The sequence below is a fragment of the Arachis ipaensis genome, chromosome B2 (genome assembly GCF_059453495.1).
Source record: "Arachis ipaensis isolate K30076 ecotype BB chromosome B2, ASM5945349v1, whole genome shotgun sequence".
Classification (NCBI taxonomy): domain Eukaryota; kingdom Viridiplantae; phylum Streptophyta; class Magnoliopsida; order Fabales; family Fabaceae; genus Arachis; species Arachis ipaensis.
The window spans coordinates 112533541-112556060 of NC_142437.1; the positions used below are offsets into that span (position 1 = coordinate 112533541).

General features: G+C 34.1%; 2 protein-coding genes and 1 long non-coding RNA gene across 3 annotated transcripts; all 3 read left to right on the top strand.

The window, feature by feature from the left end:
- Positions 1-6344: 6344 nt before the first annotated feature.
- On the top strand, positions 6345-8026 carry LOC107628497 (short-chain dehydrogenase reductase 2a). The gene is made up of 2 exons (XM_016331146.3): positions 6345-6557; positions 7133-8026. Exons 1-2 carry the CDS (start codon positions 6466-6468, stop codon positions 7962-7964), a joined length of 924 nt encoding a protein of 307 aa, XP_016186632.1. The 5' UTR covers positions 6345-6465; the 3' UTR covers positions 7965-8026.
- A 4972-nt stretch (positions 8027-12998) lies between these two features.
- On the top strand, positions 12999-15550 carry LOC148575248 (uncharacterized). The gene is made up of 10 exons (XM_088505305.1): positions 12999-13257; positions 13371-13873; positions 13946-14169; positions 14277-14354; positions 14442-14507; positions 14586-14654; positions 14730-14804; positions 14878-14931; positions 15088-15174; positions 15404-15550. Exons 1-10 carry the CDS (start codon positions 13056-13058, stop codon positions 15471-15473), a joined length of 1428 nt encoding a protein of 475 aa, XP_088361431.1. The 5' UTR covers positions 12999-13055; the 3' UTR covers positions 15474-15550.
- A 17-nt stretch (positions 15551-15567) lies between these two features.
- On the top strand, positions 15568-15961 carry LOC148575249 (uncharacterized). Its single transcript, XR_015905264.1, has 3 exons — positions 15568-15647; positions 15771-15836; positions 15921-15961. It is a non-coding gene; the product is annotated as an uncharacterized LOC148575249 (long non-coding RNA).
- The last annotated feature ends 6559 nt before the right edge of the window (positions 15962-22520 follow it).

The window sequence follows — 22520 nt, forward strand, 5'->3', positions numbered from 1 at the left end:
TATCTCGTTAAAGTCCCCCATGAAACAAAACGGAACTTGACATAAGCCCACAATGTAGCTCAACTCCTCCCACATCATCAGTTTCTCCCTCCGCGTATGTGCTCCATACACCAAGCAAAATGCACAGTTCAAGTTATTTTTTGTCAACAAACCGTCAACACATAGCCACCCATCCCCTTTATAGCAGTTCGACCGTTTAAACAATAAATCTTCCCACATTAACAATAAGCCGCTAGACGCACCTACTGATTCTACATAGTCCCAACCCACTGTGTCACATCCCCACAAACGTACTACATCAAACTTAGTCATTACCTCCCTCTTGGTTTCAATCAAACCTAGCATATTTAATCTATACTTTTTCTTCAACTCTTTCACCATACTTAACTTCCCATCCCCTCTTAGTCCTCTAACATTCCAGCAACTATAAATCATTTAATTGAATTTTTACACACCTTGCTATGTTGTTTGGGCCTGCTTTTCCTAGCTTTCTCTTTCTGTTTTGCCATCCTTCTCTTTCCCGCAAGTTCTTCATTTTGGCTTTGTAAAATCGCCATAATGTCTTCTTCTTCATCATAAAAAACCGCACCAGATTCCACGGCTAACTTCCATGTTTCCTTATTTTCAGCCAACTGTTCTTCCTCCGTAAACCTCTGGTCAGCAATTTGATTTGTAACTTCTGCTCCTGTTCCGAATCCAACATCCTCAGTAGCCCATTCTTTGACGTTCTCATGTTCCACCGCTTTGTCTTCACCTGCTTCTACTACCACATCGTTCTCCCTCTCTTCCAATTGCAATATTTGGTCCGTCTGATTTGCCCGGTCCATTCTTCCTTCAGCTAACTCCTCCGCGTCCAGCCCGTGGTTGTACCCGTGCACCATGATCGACGCTACCAAGCTCTCCTCAGTTATACCACCACCGCCCCATGCTTGGCTTCCGTCCAGCACTTCCAATCTGCGCAAGCCTTGAGCACGCAAGATGCCACCTTGTAGCGCAAAGGAACGTGACTCATAGTCCTTGGCAGCAGCGTGAACTGGAGCGTGTGAGAGTTGTAGCGCTCTGCTCGTGCAGCCTTGCGCAGCAGTCACAAGGGAAGGCTCTGCCTGCAACAAACCAGGATCCGTGATCATCCTTCCACCCGGCCCAGCTTCCTTGGATCTATCTTGTTGAATGGGCAAATATATTTGGTCATGATACGGCAGCCCACCAAATTGATGGCCCAGGAGTAGCGTTGTCTTATAACATTCTTTTTGGGCCTTCTTATTTGTAAAACCCACACCCTTTTCCTCTCGTCCTTTGTTCCTGCCTTCAAAATTCTTGGACCTACTTCCTTTGTCAACCCAAACCTGTGTAACTGTTCTTTCCGACTCAATCTCCGCTGAATCATCAAAATTCTCACAATCAACCTCCCCATTAATTTCTTTAATTCTAAACGAATTCGTTTTCCATTGCAGTTGATACAAATTTAAATGCTCTTGATTGCATTCGTTTAAAAAAATATCTGATGTTACCATTCTACCCTTATCTTCACCACTTTCGTTAGCCCGTGTCATGATCAGCTCAGCCACCGGATCCCACACTGTCGCCATGGCCACCATTCCACCACCCTGTGAACTAGAGCTTCCACACATTGGCCTAACGATTTCCTCTTCCGTCAAGCATTTTTCTCCATATGTCTCGCAACCCACCTCCTTTACAAAGACATCAAAGCTACTAGTGCCCACAGTGATATGCACCCATTCCTTAATTATGTCAAACACACAAGTGTCAATTAATACTCGGCCAACACTGAAAGATAAGGCGGACTTTGTCATTTCATCACATTTTACTACTTTCTCCCATAGATCGCCTATCGAGTTGAATGTATCCACAGACCAAACATGTAAGGGCACTCCATAACATTCTAACCAGACTCTTCTAGTCTCGCTGCATTCTGATTCCTCCCATCGCCAAACGCTATGAAAGAATTGCAAAAAGCTATTCATTTTGAAGGTATAGGCTTCCTCTGCGTTCTTCACAGAATCAAAAACTAATAAGGCTTTATATGCTCCAAGTTCTCTGACTTCAACAATCTGAGAAAAGTTCTTGCTGATTGCTCTCTCTAACGATTTGAAATCAATAGCCGTAGTCGTTCCTCCGACCAAGCTTTTCAGTAGCCAATCGAAGTTCTCTTTTGCTATTGGGACTTCAATCTTCTTCGTCCAACCATTCTCATGTGGGTCCTTGATAGAAAGATCCTTCTTCGTTGCTTCCACTCTTGTAAGACCTTTTTCTCTCTGAGGTTGCCTACTTCCTTCAACAGATCTTGCAATGCCTCCCTTACGTAGCCCAGTGTTCTTCCCTTCCATATGCCTTCTATACTTAGCCTCACCTACGTAGATTGTCTTCCCCCTTATGCACGTTTGATACATTTCTGATATAGCCTTCACAGCCCCCCTTTCGTTGTATAGTGAACAAACGCAAACAAAAGAACCTTCTCATTTTTTACCTTCCAAGCAAGATAAATGTCATTGATTCGTCCTGTCCAATGGAACAAGTGATAAAGTTCTTCCTTCGAGATATCTTGTGGCAGATTGTTGACAAAAACGGTGAAAGAATCGTTTTCCAAGCGTTGATACTCTTCTCGATTCCAAATCCTAGGATCCTTTATCTGTAAATTCCTAGCTCTACTCCACTCAGTGTTTCCCACTCTCACTCTCTCTCTCTCATTTCTCATGTATTATCTAATAATGTAAAATGAGTATAAACAATTTTTAAAAATAAAATATTATAGATACTCACATCGTCTACGGAATTGGATCTCTTTTGTAAAGATCATAAAGCATGAAACAAGGAACATCATGAGACATGGTTGCTGGTTTAAAACGTATGGTCTACATTTAGTTTCTTTCATTTTAGTTTTATGAACACATATTTTAGGGAGCTGAAGCGCAATAGTAGCTGAGAATTGGGAGCATTTCATTAACATGTCTTATGAATGTAACTTTCCTTCAAACTTTAATTATTGATTAACAATTGTAATCAGGATTATCATTTTAATTATTTTTAGAATTCTTAAAAAAAATCTATTTTTTTCAAGAGATGAGTCAGAATCAGAACTTTTAATCATTTTTCATATAAAGGAGATAAGTAGATATTTTATCTTGACGTATAGGAAATAACTATTGAACTTTATATAATTAATAATTTAATATTGATTTTCTTATTTTGGGGTCTAGCAAAAAAAAAAAGAAAAAGAAAAGTATCAATTGATGTATATTTTTAATATAAAATATTATAGCATGGCCCTCCTGCACCAATGTATGAATACGAATAGGCGAATACCATGACTTTGAAAAAGTTTAAAAAAGTCAAAGGGTCAAAGAAAAAGGAAAAACCCGCAAATGTAAGCAAATTATCATCAACCAAAAAAGGAATAAAGTCTACCAAAAACCACCATTTATCAAGTATATTATATGGTAAAAATTTATATTCAATTATTTAATATGAAATTAATAATTAAAAATTATTAAAAATAATTTAATTTAACATATTAAATTTTTAACTATTAATTCTATAAACATAGATCTTTTAAAATGAAAAGACTAATAAAATAATAAATAAAATTTTAATCATCATTAAATTTATATTTTTTATTACATATAAATTTTATTATTTTTGTCAATGAACTATAGCTCAAATGACATAGTCTCTTTATATTCATTTAAAAATTATAGGTTCGAATCTCATTCCTAACTTTAGAAGAAAAAAAATTTATTATTTTAATTTATAATATTTTTAAATTTATTATTTTATTAATATTCTTATTTTAAAAATGTTTCATTCCAACTTTACATTAAAATAACTGTCGCTGAGTCGTCTTCATCATTTTATATTCACTAAGGATGACATATATTGATATATATTTGGTTCATTCATAGCAATTCTGAAATGCAAAATTATGGGAATGAAAAGTTCTAACAATTGTGCTACAAAAATTATAACAGCTAGCTATTTATCACATAATAATAATAATAATAATAATAATAATAATAATAATAATAATAATAATAATAATAATAATTGTCAAAATGTTGGAAAACCAGTCAAAAGTCAAAACCGCAGGGCGTGTGAATTAATGGTCAAAGAGGCCAAAGAAAACAAAACCAAGAGAAAGCATGCATGGCAAATACAGCAACTAAAGTATTATATACCAGGATATGAAAACTTTTTTGTGTCCATATCTGCTATTAAATTTTGTCTTAAGAACTGACCCAATCTTAATTTATTATCTTTAGTTAATGTTTATTGGTTTATGAAAAAAGCTATTTTTTTTCGCCGGGATAACTCATCATGTCATGTTTCAAATTGAATTTTAATTTCTACACTTTTCTCTTAATTAAGGGTTGGTCATATATTTACACTTGGTGCAAATACACCAAACTCAACAATTTTTTTAAATAAATTTTTTGACCGAAACATCAGCTCATTCAGATGCTTGTACGAAAATTCATAAAATGAGAAAATGAGGGGAAAAGTATTTTAATTTTTCAGTGATAATTTTTATTGTATGTGATATTGTTAAGATAAGAGGATATTCTAAAAGTAATTAATTTTTCACTTTTTAAAAAAAAAAAAATTTACAAGAACCATCATTATTTTAAGAATATCTAAATCTGCTTATTATGTACTAGCTAGTATTTTTTTATTTGATTATTAACTCAAGTACTTGCAAATAGTTGTTTTGAACATATTACCAATTTACCATTATTCTTTATCTTAAGCATAGAAGAATATCATTTTTTTTTCTGTTACATCAATGACAATGAAAGATATAAATCAATCTTATAAAAGTAAAACATACTGTATATATATATATATATATATATATTAGTCTGACTCGATTAATTAAAAACTAGTATAAGATCGGTTAGTCTGACTTGATTAATTAAAAAGTAAAAACTAGTATAAGATCGGTTTGATTTAAGATATAATTTATTGGATAATAAATCAATTAAAAATCAAAAAATAGGTAAAAAATTAGTTAATTAGTCAAATCAGTATCTTTTTTTAGTTATTAATAAATAATAAATCATAAAATATTAAATTTTAAATTTTAAAAAATATATTTTAAATATAAATATATTATTTTATTATTTTCAATTCAATTCTAATTAAATTTTTAAATATTTAAATTTCTAACCATACTAATTTGATAATCGGTTTGGTTTTCTAAACCTTACTCTATACTATTATGTTTAACGGAAAAGAATTTTTTTTGGTGACAAATGGAAGAGAATTTGGTAACCGCTACATAATTTCTATAGATTCTACTAAAATTATTTTTATATTCATGTGATTTAAGTTTATTTAATTAATTTCCAGTTCTTGCATTAAGATGTAATTATACATCACCATGAGGAATTAGCGTTAAGAATTAAGTTGTGTTTTTAATAAAATTTCAAATTCAATTCATAGTTCTCTGATTTCTCTCTAGTCTGCATATGCTAGTCATCCTTTGAATTATTTCTCTTGAAGCCGTACACGTATCAACCCAAACCCTATTATTCTTTTGGGTGCATATACACGTATTCATTTTTTTTTAGTAGCAGCAACTGATTTAGGGAAAAAAAAATACTAATAATAACGATCCTATATCTCTGGAAATAATTCCAGACAAACAGCGGTTATACGAAAGGAAACACCTATAATCTAGGAAAAAGATACTTAAAAAAAAATATCAAGAACAAAAAGAGAAAAGGGAAAAACTAAACAGAATATTAAAAATTAAATATTTTTATACTTGTCTTATTTTAAATATTAAATTAATTAATTTTACTATCTATATGTTAAAAATTAATTACTAAATTAATTATTTACATAAAATATATTAAAATAAATAATATATATTAAAAATATATAAAATAATATATATGAATATAGATAAATATATAGCGAGTGATTTTTAGTATTTATGTATTATTTTTGCAAATGAATACACAAAATTAATTATCAAAAATATTATTTGTATACTAAAACTTAGTTATTAAAATCAGTCACTAATGTAGTTGTGTATAAATATATGTGTGATTAATTTATTTTTAATATGTATTTATATTTTAATATATATTTTATACTGATGACTGATTTTAGTATACACGTAGCATAGTTGATTAATTATTATTATTATTATTATTATTAGATTAGATGAGGCCATGGCCCATGAGGGTGTAAGTTGTATTTTATATAGATCGTACAGTTTTAGTATATAAAATAATATATTTTATTTTGGAATGACCATAGTTTAGGAGATCAATGGCTATACTATAGTCCTATATAAGTAGTTTATGTTTACCATTCTAATTGCATTTTCTCTGTAATCCTCTGCTTCCTCTGTTTCTTATTTCTCTCTCTCTCTCTCTCTCTCTCTCTCTCTCTCTCTCTCTCTCTCTCTCATATTAGAGGCTATACCCTAAAGCCACAGCCATGGCTACAGCTACTGAAGTATTTACTGAGAAACCACTTCAAGGTGTTCCAATCCTTGCAAGAGAGCCTAGTTTCTCATCTTCACCAAGAAGGTACTAATCTCAAATTTTTCAATATCAAAAAAGTTACCAAGCTATCTTTAATTTCTCATTTCTCTCGCCCTTAATAAAAAACATTCATTTGCACTTTTGAACATGATTTTGGATCTCAATAAGCTATAATGTAATTTTATGTTTATGAAAATGTGGTATGCTCCATGAATTCATATTTCAAAAGCTTCAGTCTTTTTCCATTCTTCTCTATATTGAACTCTTTCAATGCTCTTCTCTTCTCTAAAAATGGTTATCACATTTTTTCAATTAAACACCTATAAACCATGGTTTATAAACTATAAATATTTGGTTGAAAATTCTGAAAATGCCGTACACCCCATGAATTCATAATCCAAAAGCTTCAATCTTTTCCTATTCTTCTTCTCTAGAATGAACTTTTTCTTAATGCTATTGGCTTCTCAAAAAAAAGGCTATTTATTACTTTTCAAGGAAACGGTTATAGACCACAGTTCATAAAAAATGAGTACAACCCCATGAATTAATAGTCCAAAAGCTTCAATATTTCCTTATTCTTCTTCTCTAAAGTAATCTTTTTTTATGCTAATATTTGATAGGTTGGAAGGAAAAGTTGCTATTGTGACCGGTGGTGCTAAAGGGATAGGAGAAGCAACAGTGAGAATCTTTGTGAAGCATGGTGCAAAAGTTGTAATTGGTGATGTGGAAGATGAACTTGGAAAGTTGCTAGCTGAGGCATTATCCCCTTCAGTAAGCTATGTACATTGTGATGTTAGCAATGAAGAAGAAGTTGAGAATTTGGTGAATTACACAATCTCAATGTATGGTCAACTTGACATAATGTTTAACAATGCTGGGATCTTAGGGAACCAATCAAAGAACAAGAAGAGCATAGTCAACTTTGACCCTAATGAGTTTGACCAAGTTATGAGTGTTAATGTTAAGGGTATGGCCTTGGGGATTAAGCATGCAGCTAGGGCTATGATCCCAAGAGGAATTAAGGGTTGCATTATTTCAACTTCTAGTGTGGCTGGTGTTATGGGGGGTTTAGGGCCACATGCATATACAGCTTCTAAGCATGCCATTGTTGGACTCACTAAGAACACTGCTTGTGAGTTAGGGAGGTATGGAATTAGGGTTAATTGTATTTCACCATTTGGGGTTGCCACATCCATGCTTGTTAATGCATGGAGAAATTGTGATGATAATGATGATGATGGAATTAATTTTGGGTTGCCTTCAATTGAGGAAGTTGAGAAAATGGAAGGGTTTGTGAGAGGTTTGGCTAATTTGCAATGTACAAATTTAAGGCCTAGGGATATTGCTGAGGCAGCACTTTATCTTGCTAGTGATGAATCTAAGTATGTTAGTGGTCATAATCTTGTTGTGGATGGTGGTGTCACCTCCTCAAGAAATTGCATTGGTTTGTAATGATTTATTTTAATTTTTATGTCATTTATTTATTTATTATTGTTATTATTATTTTGGAGGTATTTGATGATTTTTTTTTTCAAGCTAAGATGAATATCATGTCTTATAAAATCATTTATATTAATTCCTACTATAGATTTTGATCAATTATAATAAGGTAGATTCTAGACGTTTATTATTATTATTATGATAATGATTATGTAATTTTTGTAATACTTAAAAAGAGAGCTAAAATTATGATCATATTTTTTATTATTTAAAAATATTTTAAATTTAGAAAAAAAGATGAATTTAATAAAAAATATTATTAAAATTGTATAATTATAATACGGTCAATAAATTGTTACATTAATTTAAACTTCTAATATTTGTTTAAGTGGATGAATGAGTTAATAATTAATTAGATTAATTTAATATTTAGTAAATTACAGCAAAAACTGCACTCAGAAGTCATATGTAGCAAGAACAATATTTGACAATTTCTCATATCATATATATATCTATCACACTTTGTTACGTATGAATATTCTTAAGTTTATGTAAATTTGTATCAGTTTTTTTATATATTAAATTTTTTTTATAATAAAAATTTTAATAAGATGTTATCAACTAATAGGAAGAAATATATATATTTACAGGTGCTTTAATATAACGGGATAGGATAAGATAGGACCATAAGGAATAATGTGTAGCATTGTCGTTTGGAGGCAGGGCATTAGAAGTTTCATAATTTGATTATTTTTTAAAAAAGTCAAAGGTCCGTACCTCATGTGAGACACACTACTGCATTTGGTTGGATTACTTGGTTAGAACGGAGACATTGTCATTTGTCGCGTAAAAAGAAAAAAGAAAAGGAAAAGATACATTATATGCATAATAATCGAAGATATGGTGATTCACCAGCAATGTTTTTACAATCCACATGCTAGACACCATTTTGTAACGAATATTAATGTCGTGGTTCAATTAATTAGATATGCTGGCAATGAACTGCAATAGTATAGTCCTGCATATGTTAATTTGGAAAAATATTGCTTTCTTATAGATCACTGCAAAGTACCCCCAATGAACATTTGGGGACGTTTGTGAAGAGCACTCGTTTTTATCAAATTAGAATATTATTATAACCTTAATTAATTGAAAAAGTTTTTTTCTCTTTTTTTTTTTAAATATATTGACAATTTTTATTTGATCATCTATAAGACTGTAATGGTGTCTATATTATGTTCGATCCTATGTGGTTGTGTCCGCGTTTTAACATAAAGAATGGTATGAGAAAAATAATAATGATTTGTTTATCAGTTGTACAAGCTCGATTGATAAAGGAGAGAAAATCCACTTATTCGTAATCTATCTCCTTTAGTATTATCATAAAAAATGATCATAAATCACAATTTTTTACCAACACAACATTCACTTCTTATACGATAAAAAAACATTAATTATCGTCAAATTTATCAGTAGAATAACAAAAATCATTCGATAATAATATGATTATTATCGAATTTTGCGTCAGATTATATCCGATAATATAAATTTTGTCAGTAATTAATTACCGTCAGATTTTTTATTCCAACGGTAATTTGTAGTAGAATTAGCGGCGTGATATAATGGTTCAGAGACGAAAATTTGATGCACGTTATTGTCAGAAAAATCTCACAGTAACGTTGGCATCATAAATTGAGACTTCACGCCACTATACCGTCAGAAAAATTCAATAATAAATCCGATGAAAATGTGATTTTTTATTTTTTTTTAAATTAACCTGGATAATTACTACTGTCGAAAAATTTTGTCGACAGTAGCGTCAATTTTTCTTAATTTTTTTCGATCTATAATGGACTCTAATAATTTATAATTGATAATCAACTCTTAATTAGTAAAGAATAAATTAGTATTTTATCTAAAAATAGTGATTTATATATAATGTAAAATTTTAAATAAACAGAAAAATTGTAAAAAAAACTTAAAAAATATTTATAATTAAAAATCGGTCACTTATTTTAAAGATTTTGACCCAAAATTAGGTCAAACAAATCTAAATATAAATCGGTTGGACCGGATCTAAGTTGACCTCAAGGCCCAATATATATAAGTTCATTATGAGGCCATCTCAGCCTCAAAGAGAGAAAGAGTGCAGCCGAGATAGTGAAGGAGAGAAGAGAAGAGTTTACTATTCACCTTCATCTTCCTTAACTCATATCTTGAGCTATGGAGCTCCGATTTACGTGTCATTTGTGGTCATGCGAAACTCGACAAGGTGTCTCCTATAATTAGAATCTCCCACCAAATCCGATTATCATTTTTCTCACAAACCAAACATGTTTTAAATAATTTAAACGAAATTTCGGCAACACTTCTTTTTAATTTAGAGACATCCACCAAATAAATTTAACAGTTTTCAGTTTTCACAAAGAAAACAGCTGCAGGCATAAATTAGAGCAAATACGCATTCAATAACACATCAAATTCTAACCGTGTTAGTGCGCAATCTCTTATAACTTCACAATTTTTCAACAAATAAGGGTTTTGAGAAGGCGCCTCTACGCGACCTTCTTCCACTTCTGTCCTAAAATGCTATCCTACAAAAAGTAAGTCCGGCATAAAATTTAAACAATTGATATATTTAGAGATAGAAAACCAACATAGAACATGGATGTGCAGACTACGAAAGAAGCAAACTCCAATTGATCTCATAGAAAATAGCATTGTCCTAATAAAAAAAAATAACTTATTAAATTCACAAGGTGAAACTAATTCAACAAACTAAATAAAATCTTTCAATAACTAAAGCACTCGTAATCTCAACTTACTTAACCTACCATAACTTAATTTAATTTTTATTTACATTAAATTAACATAACAAATCCTAATCACAAACTTCATTATATTAATTTAATCAATAATTTAATAAAATATCTAACAAAATTCTAAACTCACAAAAAATAAAAAAATAAAAAAATTATAGCAAAATTACCTTTTATGGTGGCTGTAGGATGGTGGAAGCGTGGTGGTAACAGGAAGCGACAGTAATGGCAACAATGTGACCACTACCAACGGCCACAAACACCAACAGCGGTGGTGGGGGCGACATCTCCAGCAGTAGTGAGGACAACGTGCAATGACGGTGACATCGGAAGTGTCTAATCGCTACGTTTCACTAAACCGTTATACGAGTGGAATATATTGACGAAAATCTATTGATAAATTTGGCGCTAGTAAAATAAAATTTTGCGCCACTAATTACTGTCGGATTTAATGACAGAATAATAAATCTGACGATAATCAATTCTAAAAATGAAATTTGCTCGTATTTGAACTAAAACTATTGCTGAATCAGCTAGTAATAGTCGTCATTAAATTCAATGGTACTTAATATTTTTTTATAGTATTAAAAATATAACAACTAAATCACACAAATGACACAATTACAAAGCATAAAAACCCCATTCATAAATCTATACTACTATAAAATAAAGACTCTTGTTGCTTTGATGGTGTGCTCTGCTACTTTGATGGTACGGTGCATAAAGTTTTCAAATTAAACATTGATTTCATAAATTTTAAAGATTTAGAGAAGATAGTTATATGAGTGCTGATCCGGTTATGAAAATTTCTGTAGTAGCATAAATAGAAAAAAGAGGCACCTAAATAGATATAACTTCAATGAACATCAAAACAACATTTTTATAACTGTGCAGCGGTCTATTTGTCCCATCAAATTGTGCTGTAACGTTGAAAAATAACTGTAGACATAAAATTTTAATTTCGACAATTTAGAGAATTCAATTTGTCTAACAGAAGTGAAAAACAGAGATCGCGCGTTATCACTTTGTAATCATTTGAAGCAGGTTCTTTAAGTAAATGATTAAAAAGTGGGTTAGAGTTTTACTCTTTAATCTTTATCTTTAGACAATAATAAAATATTTCATGTTCTTAAATTTAGAGTTAATAAGGTAATTGAATTTTATAATTACTAATATTTTTATCCGTGAAAATATAATAAACGGGCCTGCTACACATACAAGTATCCAAACATCTAAGTTGGCCCAGCCCAAATCGAAGACACGCGCATAAGGAAGCATAACATGGCGCGTCAAAATCACGCGCTCAACACAAACGGTTACGTATGGCAGACTCTTCCACTTCCTCCACTTCTTCCACTTCTCAAAACGCTTCGAAACCAAGGAAACGCTCCCATTTTCGAGCAAAAATCAAAGTTCAAAATATATAAATCGTTGTTCGAAACCTCCATCAAAACAACATCAAACTCTCCGTGAAGAATCTGAAGAGAAAACGAAGCAAATACACTCAACGTAAGTTCATCAAGATTACTGTATATTTTAGTTTTCTTCTACGTCGTTCTTCTAGGGTTTACTGTGCTATTATTCTTGCTTCTTTGTCACACTGTTCTAAGTTCTACGTCATTCTTCTAAGTTCTACGTCGTTCTACATTCTTGTTCTAAGTTCTCTTGCTACTGTTGTTGATTTTTGGGGCTTTATTCCGTAGATTGGGGGTTGTATACTATTTGAACTTGTAATGTGACTTGATATTGATGCATGTTTGAGTGATATCTCACTGATATATATGAATGTATCTGAATAATATCTATCTCACTGTTATCAATGGGTGTATCTGATTCTTACATATGGGTGTATCTTACTCTTATCAGTGGGTGTATCTGACTCATATATGCGTGTATCTTACTGATATCTGAATTAATTTGATATTGAAGCATGTTTGAGTGATAACTGACTGATATATATGGATTTATCTGAATAATATCTATGGGTGTATCTCCCTGTTAACAATGAGTGTATCGGATTCTTACATATGGGTGTATCTTACTGTTATTAGACCTTGTAATGTTGCTTGATATTGAAACATGTTTGACTGATATCTGACTGATATATATGAATGTATCTGAATAATTTCAATGGGTGTATCTGATTCTTACATATGGGTGTATCTTACTGTTACTAATGGGAGTATATTTGTGTGTATTTTTTGTTTCAGACAAAATGGTAGCAAGAAACCAAACGAAAGACCTTAAGTGTGCCACACATCTCCTGAGTGATAAGTTCAGAAACATGGCTGAGGAGAAGAAGGCAATTGTCAGGGATCTCGGATTTGGTGGGTTGATGCACGTCCCACCTCTAAGGGTGGATCACCAACTCTTAAGGGAACTGGCAAACAACTTCAAACTTGGGGAGAACAGACTGAAGACAGGATATGGTTCTTTCCAAATAACACCAAAGACAATAGGTGATGCGCTTGGCATCAATGCAACAGGTAACTAGCTCAAAATTATAGGTGTATATTAAGTTCATGCTTGGGTATATTTAAGGTTGATACTTGGGTGTTTTTGAACCGATTTTGATACTTTGTTGTTTTCTTTTTTGTAGGAAATCTGTTTCCTGAGAAAGTTGAGTATAAGCAACTTTATAAGCAACTTTCTGATGATGACAAAATAATTTATAGAAGATTCCAGGGTAAGACCCTCAAAAGTCTTACCGATGAAATGATGGAAATCGGCGTTGGCAGCGAAGAGGAACGCCTGATGTTCAAGAGGATATTCATCCTCTACATACAGATGGCGTTCCTTTTGCCAACGACGATAAACAAAATATCGCCCGTGCACCTCGCCCCAATTTTTAAGATGGACGGCATATCGGAGAGAAACTGGGGGGCGCATGTTTTGACCTTCTTGATCAAAGGCATCACAGACTACCAGGAGAAGAAGAAGAAGGCAATTGATGGCTGCCTCTTTGCCCTCATGATAATATACTTTCATCTTTCTGAAAACAAAGGCAAGAAGAGGGCTGAAAGACCACCAAAGCCTTGGATTGCCAACTGGACTAAGGAGAAGTTGGTGGAAAGAATGACTGCAGAAAAAGAAGAAATTTTGGTAAGTAAACATAATATGTTGCTTGTATTTTATTTACCTGAATGCTGCTAGCTAAAATATCTCATGTTTCAGGGGATTGTGAAGATGGCGGAGACAAGAGCAAGAGAAAAAATGAAAGAAAAAGAAAAAAAAGAAAAAAAACAAGAAATAAAAAAAACAAAAAAAAGGAAGGCGAGTCCAACATCGTCTTCGGAGACAGAAACAGCTACTGACAGTGACACTTCTACCTCTGAGTCTGAGACTCAACAAGACTCGGAGGATTCAGCAAGAAAACACCCCATCAAAAAGGGGAAAAAGTAAGTACCATACTTGGGTGTAATTTCTTTTTCGAGTTGGGTGTATCTTGTTGATCACGTTGGGTGTATTTTTAGTATGTTCTAAATAATCACTGTTTGCCTTCCAGAATGGACTCCAGAAAAAGAAAGCAGAGGCAAGAGGAGCCAGATTCTGATTCAGAATCTGAATCTGAACAAAGTGATGAGTAATGTCCTGAAATTATTACTCCTTTCTTTTGGCTTCATTATAAAGATTTCGTGTATTAACTGAAGTGTCTGTTATTAACTTATAGGAGTGAAGAATCATCACCTGCAGAGAAGGAGAAGGAGAAGAAAAAAACAAAAACAACACCAAAAAAGTAAGCACTTCTTTGCATAATATTCTGTGATAAAATTAATTTTTTATTTCTGATTGGTACTCTTTTTTTTCCACCCAGAGCACAACCAAAAAAGAAAAAAGTTCTCGTGGAGGATTCACCTCCTAAAGAAGACCAATACTTTGACGGGTACAGTACCTCGTAAGCTATATTACCGTCTATCGTCGTAATTATTTTTGTTAACATCTTCCTTTATGAATGTAGTGAGACATATGAAATATCAAGTGACGAACTGGATGAATGGCTAGGGCAAAACGTTGATAAATCTGCTGCAGAGGGGTATGTCTTGATGGGCTGTCTATTTCATATTTTGTTGTGTTTTGCATGCTAATAATTGTTTCTTGTTTCGCAGGGAGAACCAACCTGACCTGCGATCGACAGAAGGTCGCTATGTGTCGTCTGAAACGTAAGAAGCTTTATTATTTAATAAAATCTTGTTATCATGAATTGGGTGTGTCTTGTGGTACCATTTGGGTGTATTGAGTGGATCAAGTTGGGTGTATGTTGTCTAATAAGTTGGAATATTAACTTTGTTGTGTTGCTTGGATCAAATCTGTCTTAGAATACCGGCTGTGAACTTGGGAACTGATGCTCCTTCCTCTCAAGGAAACACAGAACAGAGTAGTGTAAACCAGCCGTCACAGAGCATGTAATTTCTCTTTCAAATAACCGTTACTTTTGTTCTTCTATTACCCTTCTACTTCTAATTTTGTATATATTTTTTTTTAGAAAAAAAGCCCTTTATTATTTTATTCAAGAAAAAAAAGGCAGGAAAAAAAAGCAAAAACTGCAAGTATGTAAGTTCTCAAAAAAACAAAGCCTGTCTTCTTTTTGAATTGTTCGGGTGTATTTCTTGAATTTCTTTGGGTGTATTTTAGGTTGAGTCCGTCTGATTCGAATATGATGGTTGTGAGGGAACAGACACCGTCCGAAGCGCTTGCAATGTGAGTTTTACAATAATATTCAACCTTATAACCTTATTATTTTCAAAGGCGTTGTTAACCTTTCATTTTTCTTCTTGTTTAGAGTCCCAATTCAGGTTTTTGTGCCGGCATCCCAAACAACCACTGAGACAGATTTTGAACCAACCCCTATGCTACAGATTGAAGGGACTACAGAAACGTAAGAAATAGTATTGAGTGTATATTTGTTTGGAGTTTGGGTGTATATTAGCTAACAGTTTGGGTGTATATTGTTCCTGATTAGTTTCTTTTACGCCGTGATTAATTTTTTGTAACTGTGCAGCACTCCTGAAACCCCCAAACAACTTCAAGAGACCACACCCACGGTTCCCCCAGCTCCAACTAAAGTGTAAGTTCATCAGACTAAAATCAATCTTTGCTTATCATCTGTATATTCTTATTCTTATTCTTATTCTTATACATGATGACGCAGTCATCCAGACGCAGAAGACGCTGCTGCCCTGTTGATGATGGCACGAACAGCTTCCTATGTTCCTAAAACAGATCCAGGGGTGCCATCATTCAGCCTTGGATTGACTGATTCAAGCTAGGAGGGGGCGTCAACGCAGGAGACAGAAAGGGAAAAATCTCCAGAAGCTGCGAATTTGATAGAACAATTGGACAGTTTGGTCCAAAGAATAGCAAGCAGCGCGACGAAGGGAAAAAACACAAGTCCACAAATTCAGAGGGAGACTGGGGGAGAAAGTTCTGCAAAGTTTGAAACTCCTCGGGGATTATATCAGATTACGGATGATATGAAACAAAAGTGCTACATCTGGGGGACAAGACTGAAGGAAGATGCAGATGGCAATACTAACGAGTATGAGGAAATGTACACTCTGATTGGCCAAGGAAAATACATTTTGATGAGAATGCACCTTGCTTCCCTCCAGGCAAAAAGTGATATAGAATCTCAGGTAATATTATAATAAGATTAATGTTTTTACACCAAAGTCAATTACAATGCTTATTAATGTAAAATTGATTTCGGCATATATTTCTAGATTGTATCTGCCATCTGCCTCATCCTCAACAACAAAAATGAAAAGAGATTTCAAGAACAAATATACTGTCTCCCCCCCGATATTGTGGTAAGTATTACTTCTACAAACTTCGGGTGTATTTTCTGTATTAATTTGGGTGTATTTGTCACGTTCGATTGGGTGTAAGTTTAGTATTTCATTTCTCGTTTCCCATTCTTGCAGTGCATGGCACTTTCGGATCACCCAAACGGGGAATTCGTATCACCGAAAACGAAAAAGGAATTCAGGGTGGAAGTCTACCCAAGTTTCATTCCCTTCATAGATAGAAAAAAATTGACTTCGCACCCATATGTAAGTTTTCGTTTGCTAAATTTGTTAGTACGCTTATTTACTTATTTGCAAAATAAAATAACACACTATTCATGTGTGGCGATCCTTCAGATTTTTGCCCCTGTCTGCTACGCCGGGCATTGGTGGTTATGGCTGATAAATACAAGAAAGCGGAAATGTCAAATACTTGACCCGCTACACAAAAAGGCTCCCACCGATGAGAGAAAGGCCATTAATAAATTCACTGTAAGTTGCCTCTGTCTTCTTTACTTTAATAGATAGGTCTATTTCGTTAGTTGTGATGGGTGTATATTGTCCATTCAGTTGGATGTATCTTGTCCATTCATTCGGGTGTATTACTGATTTGTTTTCGTATTTAAGGGATACGTATTTTCAAGATTGATAACATATGCCGGCGGGGAACCTCTTCAGAAAGGGGAGAGGGAGAAGGAAATTAAATCACCATATGTTAAAATATCAGGCCAAAAAACAAGGTATAAATTTGTGAGTCTGAACATTAAACTTTTGTAAATGAGATTTGTAATTTATTTTCTTCGTTTTCAGCTATGACTGCGCTGTGTACGTTATGAAGTGGATGGAGATAATTGAGCCAGAAAACATCAAAAAGGGGAAGTATCAATGGGATAATTGGCCACAGGTAACTGTCTTTAAAACCATATAACTCTGTATTACTTTACTGAATTAATATTGCTGTTTAAACAGAATATACTTTTTTATTGTAGGAGGAGGTGGACCACTATAGAGTGGAGTACGCATCCCGGATACTATTCAGTGAGATGAATACACAGAGAGATCAGGCAATTAGAGAGAGTAGTGCTATAAGGCTGTCGAAGCCATCCTCTATATTATTAAGTCCATTTTGTTAGATTAATTCTGCTGATATAGAAACTGGGTAATCCAACTGCTTGGTAGTTTGTAAATTGAACAAATGATGTAAATATTTGCCATTTATCAACAACTTCTATTCCATGTATATTTTTTCCCATAGTTAAACTATCTGTGCTGGTAAACTGTCTGTGATGTATTCAAAAGCTGTATTACAGGTGGTAAAATATGAAGGAAAAAATCAAGGCATATATAAACACAAATTATAAACTGCTACACCCAACGCAAGTCTAATAATACACCCAAGGTTGTATAAAATATACACCCAAACTGTCTGCGCTGTATTCAAAATGTATGAATTACATGTACTAAAATATGAAGAAAAACATCAAATCAAATATAAACCCATAACCTGAGAATTTTTACAGCTTTTGTTTTATATATATCTATATATGTGTCTATATCTAAATTGTGAATTAACGAAAATACACCCAAAATAACGGTGCTTTTACACCCATATTCTGTAAAACTATACACCCAACGAGTTATCCCCTGCTGCTGGTACCCTGAACTGATAACTCATAACGTGTCCTTGATATTGGCTGCAATTTGAATGCGCCGCTGATGCAGCATCAAACAGGTTTATCTGAAATATAACACACACACATTACCTAAACTATTAACGAGAAAAATAAACTTAATCGCCACAAATTTAAAGAACATTACTTTTACCTCGCTTAAAACTTTCGTCTTCTTCTTCTTTGTGGCATTTGCGATCTGTTTCTCCAGCTTTGAACCTAGCCTGTTTTTTGGACGTCCTCTTGTTTGAATCCTTGGCGGGCTTTGAAGCTCGTTAACGGATTCCAAGTTGGCGTCTTCGTGGGATAAAGAAGATGTCCCCTTCCTTTTGGCTTTTAATGCTTCCATCTCGGCCATGACGTTATCGTACGCACGGTGCAGAATTGCAGTCAGCTCCTCCGATTCGGAGGCAAATTCGCATATATTTTGCGAACGAAAAATCAATTGGTCGAACCTCTTGCTTCTTGGCTCCATTAGTGGCTCGTCGTGGCTGCTCTTGATGTGTGTGTGTCGCCTCTTTACCTTCTTGCTCCATCGTTCCAGTATGTATCTCGGTGACACTTGGCTTACTTGTTCGAAGCTTAACACGCTTAGTGCGTGACGGCATAGTATCCCTCTCGACTCGAATAATAAGCAATGGCATTTTACCTCGGCTGCAACCGAGTCGTAAGTAACCACGAACTTGTTGAATATTGAGCTGGAAACTTGTTCTCCGACTTCGTATACTGAATAGCCTAGAGCGGAATTCTTTAGTCTGGTGATGCAATTCGCCTTTCCTCTGAATTGCGCTTGGACTTCCCTAAACTTTGCGTGAGTGTACGCATCTTGAAACTGAGCTTCAATGCAGGATTTCGTTGCACACGGTATGACCGTATGAAAATCTGCAGCATCTGATTCTCTCTCTGCTTGCTCCCTGCTTCCGAGGCAATTATCGTATTGTTTGACGAACTGAATAAGCGAGCTGTTCCGGGTGATATACTTGTTAAAAAATGAATGCATGCTCTCGCTCCTTTGTGTGCTTCTCATCCCTGCCCAGAAATGGTGATCCAGATAGATAGGAACCCATATGTGACGGTCTTCGTACAGATCTGCATAATACACCCAAAGACAGTCTATAAATACACCCGAAAAAACATGCAATTTACACCTCTGATGCAGATTTTAAAAAGACATTACCTGAAAGCCACTTGTTGTCCCCAAGACCAAAATTCAGCAGAAAATCGTTCCAATTCCTATCGAATGAGTCTTTGCTGTGAGAGTTCCAAACAACTTGGCTCATTTCTTGTTCGATATCGGCATGTCCCTTGTACCCGTTTAATTTGCTTAGAATATTCTTCATGATGTGCCAAATGCACCAGCGGTGAACTGTTGTTGGCATACAGGCCTCTAAAGCCCTTTTCATGGATGCGCACTGATCGGTGAGAAACCCTTTCGGAGCGTTTCCTCCCATGCAACGAAGCCAGCTTTGAAATAACCATTTGAATGATTCAATTTCTTCGTTCTTCATCAAAGAGCATCCGAGAAGTGTTGATTGACCGTGGTGATTCACCCCGACAAAAGAACCACAGACCAAATTATACCTGAAACAAATTACCATGGTCCAGAATGCAAAATCATTAGCTACACCCTAACAAATGCTTCGCATACACCCAATGAAACAGCCAATATACACCTCTACTGCGGATTCGTAAAAATAAATTAATTTGGCATCATAAACAGGGACAGTTTGTTACCTGTTTGTATTGTAGGTGGTGTCGAATGAAATGACGTCTCCGAAATACTCAAAGGCGGCTCTGCTTCTTGCATCGGCCCAAAAAGCCAGCTTAATCGATTGATCCTCTTCGAGTTGGAGCTCAAAAAAGAAATTCGGATTCTTCTCTTTCATTCTTAAGAAATATTTCCCGAATTCCTTTGCATCTTCTTGTTCGGAAACATTCCGCACTTCCCTGGTAATGTAATTCCTCACGTCCTTTTCGATAAAATTTAACTCGCGGTGACCCCCGGCAGCCGCAACAAATGATTGGTAGGTTTTGCTTGGTCTGATACCGGCCTCCTCGTTATTCTCTATCGTACGACGAATGGACATGCTTAGTTCCCTGTGCTGTTTGAGCATCTCTGCTTTGCTTGGACAGCAGGGGTGTGAATGATCCAGCACAACCTTTGAAATGATCCAAGCACCGACATCCTTCAATGTGTGTATATAAATTCTTGCAGGACAGTTTAGACCGGCTGTCGGATTGGTCTTCTCGGTCGGAGATATTTTAGATTTCCATTTTCCCTCTCTGCTACATGTAATCAGTTGGTTCTTAATCTCGTTTCCCTTCCTATTTGTGCACCGAACTCTTGTAGAGAAACCTGCAGCCTTGGCGTAGTTCCTGTAAAATTTTCCAGCATCTTCAAGGGTGGTAAAGGTCATTCCGACCTTTGGAACAAGCTCGTCATCAACAACTGAGAGAGGCTGCAAAATACACCGTGTCAAAACTGTAAATACACCCATAGATATGATTCAAATACACCCAATCATGTCTAATACGATACACCCTAACCGCAACAACTCAACTACAGAATGACTTTTAAAGCCATAAACTGTAAATACACAGCATGCAGATATAATACAGTTCTAAAAACACACCTAATCATGTCTGTTATAATACAGCTGAACAACAACAAGTAAATTAAAATAACAAAAAACCAGTAAAGTGTAGATACACCCACACTTCTAGCTAAAATACACCCAAACAAGAATTGATCTACACCCGAGCGTCTGCTACAAATTCCAGGTAATTAATCACAACTAATACATTGAATCGACAGATTCAGGTAAACGTGTTACTTTCACAGTCAATGTTCAGCAATTTTTCAACTACACAATGCTATACAAATTACTGAAAGAAATTTCATACTAATCCTATGTAAATCAAACCTCAGGGACTTCGTTAGATTCTGACTCATAATCCACTTCGCCTGCATTCAGATGACAATCTGAGGTTGAATGATCCATTATCTTCAAAACGAGATCAAACTTTGATTTCAAAAAACAACAAATCAAAAATAGAAAACGAAGATCGAGTTGCAGAGAGAGACAAAGGTAACCTAAACGAAGAAGATGCTAGTGAGAAAAGGAGAAGAAAAGAACAATGGAGAAGAAGGAGGGTAAACGCGGGAGAAGAAGAAGAACGAAATCTCAAAATAACGAAAACAAAAAGGGAAAGAAATATTTTAAATCTGGTAGTTAGATATACGCGCGATGTTATATAGCGCGTGTAATCAACGTACCTGAAGCAGCGCGTATTTTGATCTTATTGTTTAATGAACTTGTAAGGCATACAAGCCCTAATGGCTTGTATGCAGAGCTTTTCCGTATAATAAAAATACTTAAAATGTTTAATTATAATGTAGAATAAAAATAATAAAAGAAAAAATAACAAATAGTAGTAATAAAAAAATGAATTTTTTATATAAAAAAGTGATGCAATTCACTTATTATTAAGTTTTACTACCTAATATTTATAATACAAAGCAATTCATCAAATATGTAATATGCAAGGAAACAATGTTTCAAAAAAATCAACAACTAAGTTTAGGCCTAGCAATTCAACAAACATGTAATGTACAAGAAAAAAGAAGTAAAGTAATTCACCGATTATTAAGTTCAAATCCATCAAACATATACTATGGAGTGAAAGAAAGTAAAGCAATTGACCAATTTCTTGCTTGAATATAAGCATAGTGTTATGAACAAACCCACTCTTCAATCATATTAGGATCAAGGTAAGAGTAAAAAGAATGACACAGTTGCTCACATGAAACTGAAGTAGCTGATGCAGTGGTAAAGTGGTGAATTGAATTGTCAATAGTGGTAGATAGTAGATGATTGAGCGATTCAGTTGGTGGTAGAGGGCTTCATTGCAATGGAAATCGAAGAAGAAAACCCAGTGAAGTGACTTGTGAGGCAGCGTTCTCTCAAGGTTGCAGAAACTATTGGAAACGAAGGGGCAGGCGAAGCAGCGCATAAGAATTTCGAAGGTGAAAAAGGGTTAAAATTAGAAAAAGATTTTTGTTAAGTACTTAATCTCAATTTGCAATTGGGGATTGTAATTGGAGTAAAGAAGGGGGAAACATTTTTCAAAAAATTTGCAGTTGGAGTAAAAAAACGGAAAAGATTTCTAATTTAAGTGTAATGAGAAGATGCTATCCGATAATTTTTGGCTTTAAAATTATATATATATATATATATATATATATATATATATATATATATATATATATATAATAGATATAATAAATTTATAGAA